At 35.4% G+C, this 8,768-nt stretch overlaps 1 protein-coding gene across 1 annotated transcript in view; it reads left to right on the plus strand.

The window, feature by feature from the left end:
* The first annotated feature begins 146 nt into the window (after positions 1-146).
* LOC105620721 (plexin-A4-like) overlaps positions 147-8,768 on the plus strand; it is a 47,488-nt gene continuing 38,866 nt past the window's right edge. The window contains exon 1 of the mRNA XM_012202214.1: positions 147-1,307. Within this exon, the coding sequence (XP_012057604.1) occupies positions 147-1,307 (1,161 nt within the window). The remainder of the gene's footprint in view (positions 1,308-8,768) is intronic.

The raw sequence follows: 8,768 nt of genomic DNA on the forward strand, positions 1-8,768 counted from the left end.
GAGGAGGAGGAGGAGGTGGAGGAGGTGGAGGAGGTGGAGGAAGAGGAGGAGGAGGAGGAGGAGGTGGCGGGAGGAAGGCGCGACGGAGTCCGTAGTGTGGAAGTAGAGTAGGCATGTTGTCAGTCTTCCCGACAACGACGGGGACGATGAGGGTGGCGCGGTTGATGGTATCGCGGCCGCGTCGACGATGTTGGTGTCGCTTGTCGTTGCCGCTGATGCTGATTCTCATGCTATCGCTATCGTTGCCGATAACGTGCTCGTTACCGGCCGATATAGTACAGAAATTCCATGATCCAGAAGTGGAACGCATGAACCACCTGGTAGTGGACAAGAACACAGGCCGGGTGTACGTAGGTGCAGTTAATCGTCTCTATCAGCTGTCACCGGACTTGCTGCTGGTCGTAAAGGAGGTCACCGGACCTAAGGGCGATTCCACAGCGTGCTCGATGCTAGACTGCCCCCGTGAGGCGCAAAAGCGGCCAGTCGACAATGTAAACAAGGCCCTGGTAATCGATTACACTACTACGCGGCTCATCTCCTGTGGCAGCCTATTCCAAGGTATGTGCACGGTGCGCAATCTGCACAACATATCGGACGTAGTGCAGGAAGTGAAGGAAGCGGTGGTGGCAAATAACGCCACCGCGTCAACAGTCGCGTTTATCGCACCTGGTCCGCCAAATCCACCGGTCTCTCAGGTCATGTACGTCGGAGTGACCTTTACGGGTAATTCACCCTATCGCTCGGAAGTGCCAGCGGTGAGCTCGCGTTCCCTCGACAAAGACAAGATGTTGAACATCGCAGAAGCAGCAGTGACAACCGGTACGCGAATGTACGTTAACTCTTTGTCACGTGAACGTTATCCTATTAATTACATCTACGGCTTCAGCAGCGGTGGGTTTAGTTATTTCCTTACTACGCAAATGAAAAATACGGAGACGCCGATCTATCTATCAAAATTGGTCCGTGTGTGCCAGGACGACGAGCATTATTATTCGTATACGGAGATACCGATTAATTGCACAAGTGACGAGCGTATTTACAATCTGGTGCAAGCCGCTTACGTAGGCAAGGCCGGTTCGGTACTTGCCGGCGACCTGGGCATCACCGCTCAGGACGACGTGCTCTTCGCTGTGTTCGCCGAGAGCGACGGGCCCAACAGTGACGTGCCGCGACCGCACTCAGCTTTGTGCGTGTACTCGCTTAAGGCGATTCGCCGCAAGTTCATGAGCAATATACAAAGATGTTTCAGCGGCGAGGGACAGCGGGGACTGGAATTCATCTCGCCGAGCCACAAATGCATATCAACGGTGAGTCATTTTGAACAGCTTAATTTAACCGCTGCTTCTTCTCCGACATGTACGCAATCTCGACGATGTCACTTGATATCTTACTCGTTGTCTGAAGAAAAACATAGAATATTTTTGAATGTTGTAAAAATTTAGCTTCGACCGCGAAACATTCCGAGATTTATGATAAATGTTTTTTTAAGATTTATCATGATGTGGGATATACATATATTATTCAATAGTAATTCTATCGCAATTAGATTTTCTTAAAAAGAAAACCTTAAATCTTTTTAATTTGTCAAGGAACTTACGTAGAGTACGATTTATCAATTTTAATCGTGAAACTTGGATTTAACAAAACGCAGAGAATTGATTTATCTTGTGTCAAGAAGCGTTTTCAACTATAAATGTGTTGTTATTCACTGCCTCGTTGAAATCTCTCGTTTCTTGGTTCATTCTCTCCAATGTTTGCGGTGGATTGATAGTTCGTTTAAATGAATTGATATCTCGCAGTATAGCTACTGCCGGCTAACAATAACTTGCGGAAGGTAGTGTGTACGGTACTCGTACGATAGCTCGGCACCGCGAGGGTATCAGTGCCATCGCTAGCTGGAATTATTATAACCACACGGCGTGGCGCATGGCAGTGCATTCGTGGTTGTCGAGCGGCTGAATGGCCATCAGATGGGAAAACCACCTCCCGTTGCAACAAGGACGCAATTCGTCCTCCTTGATTATTACGGCACGAATCAATCGGCCGCGTCTCGCAGGAAGTTCAGTCCTCTTTCTCACTCGTTCGCATTTACGTAACAGGTGGCATCGAAAAGCTTAAAGAAGGCAAGACGCAGAAGAACGCGAGTCTCGTATACAAAACGCCATATGCTCCTTTCACACGGGACTCGCGTCATTTGTGCATGCGAGAACAATCTTTCTTCGCAGCGTCCGCTTACGTAGGCTGTGTCGATGCTTTTTATTTTTGTACCGAGAAATGTATGAAATACTTATTGTTACGCATAATGAATTTTAGACACGAACAAATGTTAATTTTACCGGAATCTGTCTCTGAAAATGTTATATTTATCCACCGTGTGCGATCTGTTAAATTGCACGTGTAATATTGCATTTAAACCATTATTTGCATTAATGCGGAAACACGCATCAGGATATTGTTTTATTTACATAATCGCGGAATATATCAGCATTATGTTGCAATTAAAATGTATATTGTGATTCGCAGTGATAAAGTGGATAAAATCCGTATATTTAACCGCGATTATTTGGCGAAAATATAGCAATGCGAGTTGAGCATTCGTTAGGAGCGTCACGAACTAATTTGATCAGTTCATGCAGTCGAAGTTTATTATTTTCCGGGAAAGCGATTGAATTTTTATTCATCTTTATGGTTTTTCAAGATCTTAATTGCCGCAATTAAAAATCTAATGAGACTGCGAATCCGGTGAAACCTTTCGCACGCATCGTCGACCAGTGCAGCGGATTTCATAATTTATTAGTGTACCAAGAGTATTTGATCGCCTTGCTGCAGAACGATTTTATTGCGCGCAGCTAATTACACAGCTATCATATTCCACTTTTTCCACGCGTCACAGGCAGAAACGCAATGAAAATGCGCCTCTTTTGCGTTCACCACGTCGTTTCTGTCCGCAACCACCGAGGCTATCTCCTCACGATCGATCGCTACCGATCGTTTGTCAGCGGTTAACCGAAACTTATACAAAACGCCGATGAGCTCTCGGTTTTGCTGACCGCTTTTCCTGACAATTCACGTATTTCGGAATGTTCTCGCGTATGAATTCTCTGAATTTGAAATTGAGTCTTGCTTTTTGAAAATTTGATTGGATAATGCTGCTGAATATGCATCAAATTTTGCTTGAAACTTATTATTCTTGAAAATCTTTAAAGCCTTTATAACAGAGATCTCGATCAATTTTTGTTGAAAGACAGGTAGTCCAAATTGGTTAAAAAATCCGCGTATAAAAGGAAATCTAAATCGCTCTGTGCATTCTTCCGACGGAAACCCTGGCGAATTGATTCCGCACGGATACACGCGACTTCGGACGAATTTCACGATTCATGCTCGTCTCAATAAGCGATCACGAGGAACGTTTCTCCCTATACATAGTCATATTGCGAAGTCATCCCTCGAAAGAGGGCGAAATAGACTCAATATTGAATTAGGTGGACATGCTTATTATTTGATTTTGTTAAATTACTTTCACCGGATGATAAAGATATGATTAATTATCTATATCTCTATTAATGTGGTGAAATTAATTTAACAAATCATGTATATAATATATATATACACACATATAAAATATTATCCGTTAATGTATGTCTTTAATACTTTAGTTTGAACAAGCACGGAATAAAATTAATTCTACACGACACATAAAAGAATAAAATATTTCGGATTATATTCCTGCATTTTCTACGTACTGTTATTTTTAATCCACACTGTTGTTTTAGACCGAAATTCACATTTTTATTTTAAATATGCTAATGATTTTTGACGAGAAAGTTTTAATTTTGATTTTAGTAATTTATTTAAGACTGTTTTTTATTTAAGTTCGTGTATAGTATATAATGTATAGTGTATAATGTATAGTGTATAATAATCGGATCACCTCTCGTGAGCATCTAAAAAGGGTTAAACTGAATTGCAAAGTCCTTTACATTTTGCGAACTTTGAAATAATTAATGAGATATTAATTAATAAAGATCTGCGAATAATCGTGTGTTTGTGCGGAGATATTCCAACTTTACACATGGTACTTGTTAAGAGCGCGATAAGATGTTTGGAGACATGTTCTACGAATAGTACAAGTATAGTTATGAATCGTTCTTCTCCTAGTTAATGTCATTCACAGCACATCTCCAAACATCTATTCTTAACAATCATAAACGCGCATCGTTAAGTTTTTTTTACGGATACATATTTACTCGTAGACTTTTATTAATTAATATTTTTAATTATGTGAAAGTTTGAAGCGAACTAGCACTTTTTTTTATTCAATTTCTATCTGCTCACGAGATGTGATTTGATTACTATTATCGGATACCCTGTATCATATGGAATAGAATTGAGAAATCATATATTTGACAATAAACGATAAAAATATGAATTTACTAACATTTAAAATTATCGAAATATCTTCATTTTTAAAGAGTCTTTATTATTAGAAATCTTTATTGCATAATTGGTTTCACAAATATTATTTATTCTTTTTTGCGAATAATTCACGATTAAAAATGTGCTTTGACAATTTTTATTTCAGTCAATTTATCGTAAAAATTCTTTGATGAACATAGAAAGAATATTGATATTCTTTTATATCTGAAAATATCCGTTAGAATTTTCACAAATTGATTTCTCTCTTGTCTTGCGAGAAAGCAGTATTAGTGAATTGTACAATTCATCGTTATTTGTACTTCGCTAGCGCTCAATCTCAGTTTATCAGGAAATGTCGCGACGATTTCTCGACATATGTCGATTTATATAAATTTCACATTCTCAACGTATCCAAACCAAAAGCCACAATAATTTTATATATAAAACAGTACATGTCTGATGACGTGTAAATAAAGAGAAGTAAGAAGAAGTGTAATACACTGATTGAATGAATTATTCTGAGGAAAAAGAATATAAAGAAATTTTGCAAAATATTCATTGAATACATTTATCTCAATTCTCTGATTTATTTTTACAAATTTGACAATCATTTACAAAAGATGCCATCCGTTTTTCATATCAACACAACCATTTATCTTCGATATCGGCTAAACGATGTAAGATATTTATCTCTCTCTCACTCATAAAATACACCAAAGGTTTCTAAACGTTAGTTATTATAGCAAAGCTTGCCCAGATTTCGTTGCGCGGAGTGCATCGGCATGGCTTTCTCAAAATTTTACCGGAACTGTACTTAGGCCCGTTTCTATTAACTTTAATCCAACTTATTCTTTTATCTTTTTCTAATTCTTAGAAATGGAAAAAGATGAAGAGTTAATTAAACCAAGATTAAAATTAAACTATATTGATAGAAATGGCCTTCGAGAACCGTTTTCAGTGCTCGCTTAAAGATGCGGAACACTCCGCAAAGTCTAGCGAAATGATATTCACGACGCCGCGCGAGATTTATTCAAATTTTCTGCATTTCGTCTCGCTTTCTCTTTCTCTCTTTTCTTTCATCGTGAGAACGTATGCCGGAACACAAAGGATTTCTTTGCGTAGGAAGGCGAGAAAGAGGCACAGAACCTGCTGAGAGTTAGTCGCCGGACGGAGATAAGCGGGCAACCATAAAGAAGATAAAGATTGTTTGTTTGGTCTAGCCGACGACGAGCTACCGTGGGACAACGTTCGTCTTTCATTTTTATTTTCTTTTTTTTTTCTTTCGTCATTCTACTCCGGTCGACTCTTGAGCCGCCTCCTCTTCCTGTTCCTCTTCCTTTATGTCTTATTCGAACGGACAACCGCAAGATTCCGGTGGAACGGAAACGTACAAATTCACCGGATGTGTGTGTCCATCTGACTGATCGAAGATCATGTTTAATATTTGTGTATCTTACAATTAAACTGTGCGTGCTCTTTTTTCTCTCTTTTTTCTTTTTCTCTATAAACAAAAATATATTAAAAAATCAGAGTAACGAAATATACATATATTCTGAAACTTAAAAGCTATATTTTTTCGAATATATCTATATCTTTGTTTTCTATAGTCTAGATTTACAAAAAATATTTGTCACTTATAAGTAATGTGAAATATTTTTTATATAATATATTTTATATATATATTTTTTTATTAATATGTGTTACATTTAATATTTTTATATAATTTATATAAGATGTAATATTTATGTATTATTTATATGTATTTATATCGGAATAATTATTTTACATGAAAGTATTTTTAAAAAGAAAAAACGCTTAGGACATTTTGCATTTGTTAATGCTGTTAAATTTTTTAAATTTAATAGATTAATTATGATTTATTAACGCTGCATTTACTACTTGCAAAAATTGCCAATGACAAAGGTAGCTGCAATTATTTCAAAAAGAAAGAGAATAAACTGAAACGTAAATGAAAAAGAGAAAAAGCGGATAAAGAAAGGAAAAAGGGAGGGACAGTTGGTCTCCTCCGCCGAATTTTGTCATGTGTGCACGACATGCACGAACACATGTTCACGTCTGTGAATATACTGTAGCTATGTGGATTCAATTTTTACGTTACAAAAGAATCGCGGCAAAAGGGTCGACACCGGGGGGTAGGACGAGGAAGGGAAAGCTTTCGAGAAAAACCCATTCGCTCAAATTGGATGGCCTCCTCTCGCCTCGACCATCGGAGTGAGCCTCGCAATTAAAAAGTTTTGCACGGTAAAAAAAAAACTCACGACTCATAGATAGTGTAAATGTGATGCAGTTTCGCGGAATTTTTTTCCTCTCTATCCGGAAAACGGAATGGTTCTGCGTGAAAAAAATCGCTCGTACTCAATTGTTATGGAAGATAGAAGTTCAATCGATCGGCATAGAGAATGGAAGATGCAAGCGTGAAAGGGCCGAAGAAGAACGAATAAGTTAGACATCGAATACATGCGAATTTTATTTATTTGCACACGAGCTTTTCACTTTGGCTGTTTTCTTTTTAGGAAACACAAAACAATCCAAATTAACGCACTCAATATAATTTGCTACAGTTAAATGGAATGTCATATACACAACGTGTAAATTTTTAGCACCTAATCTTATAAAATTTACAATTAGCTTAAAATTTCTCAAACGAAGTGTTTTTTTGTATGTATATTACAAATATATATACAATATTTGTAATATATTATAAATATATTACAAATATATATGTATGTATATTGCGGATGCGTTCTAGTATCGTTATATCTGTCAAAATCATATTGAAACACACTCCGATTCTCGTCCCAAATTGAAAAGTATCGATTGAGTTTAAAATTGTACGTAGAAAGCGATGTATGTTGATTTGTGTCAAAAGTGTCTACTGTGACTCTTGAAATAAAATGAAAACAGCCTTCGAAAACAGCATAAAAGAATTTTTGGAAAACATTTGTTTTAATCCTTAGAAGTTATCAACAATACTTTATTATATTCATATTACTTTAATAATTTTCGTAACTTTGTAATTTATGCTAAAGTTTGTAGTTAGGAGGAAGCACAGAACAGAAATATAACTGTTTCGCAGTAAGCTTATAACTATAGATATAAACTGTTCACACTAAAGCGAATATCTAAAATGACAGACGTCAGACGATTGTTTCGCAGCAATGAAATAAAATTCTCTCGGGATGAATTTTCATCAGGGATTGAAACCAGTAAAATTTCAGAGAGTTCGGATTTCCGTGCTGCGGACGCATGAAAATAATCTATACATTTATTTACGACAATAAAAACAGCGCGACTGGCTACTAAAATATATTTTTCATTAACAAAGAAAATTTAACATTGACATGGTTTGTAACTTGCATTATTTTTAAATATGACAGATTTTAAAGATTAAATAATTTTTGTTTCTGACTTTATTGCAACTGAAGAGTTTATTTTTTTAATTTATTTGATATTATAAATATTATATGTAAAAAGAAATCCATTATTTTTCCATTCAATTTCATGCAAAAATAATGGATTTCTTTTTACTACACCTAATATATGATATACTTGTTTTAAGTTTTACGATTTTTAAGTAATTTTGCAGAATGATTTATCTTATATTTATACTTTAGAAATGTTAGTTATATCAAAATAAAATAATATCAATAAACAAATTTGATTTTTACACGATTATTTTGAATTATTTGAAATAAATATCAGTTGGTGAAATGTATAACATGAAGTAATTGCAAATGCAATCCTAAAACCGGATGCTTTCAATAACATGAATATATATATAGATAGCACGGATATACGAAGCGTAAACTTCTATTTTACTGATTTATTCCGGGATATCAGTAATAATAAAGTACTTGTGGTACTTTTGAGTTATATTGTATATATAGAATGTATATATAGAATACATAGAATTTCGAGAATCTCGTATAAACAGTAGGAAATTATTTTTTATTGAATATTATAATTTTTATTTGTTCTTTTTCTGATGCGTCATTTTTTTTAATTTTCAAGATTAAATTTTAAAAATTTTCTGTGAAAATATTTGTTCTATTTGCCAAGCCAATTTTTAAATAATAAATAAGGAATAATCTTATCTTAGTATAGCTTTAGAAAGCTTATTTTATTAAAATTATTTCTAGTGTCAAATAACCGTCAAAAATGTAAACATTAATTCCAGTGTTGTGAAGGATTAATAATTGTTAAAACAGAAAATTTAATAGAAATAATACTTCTAATATTACTTCTAATACTTCATTATACAGGCTTCCTGAGAAGACAATATATATATATATATATATATATATATATATATATATATATATATATATATA

The sequence above is a fragment of the Atta cephalotes genome, assembly GCF_000143395.1.
Source record: "Atta cephalotes unplaced genomic scaffold scaffold00028, whole genome shotgun sequence".
Lineage (NCBI taxonomy): Eukaryota > Metazoa > Arthropoda > Insecta > Hymenoptera > Formicidae > Atta > Atta cephalotes.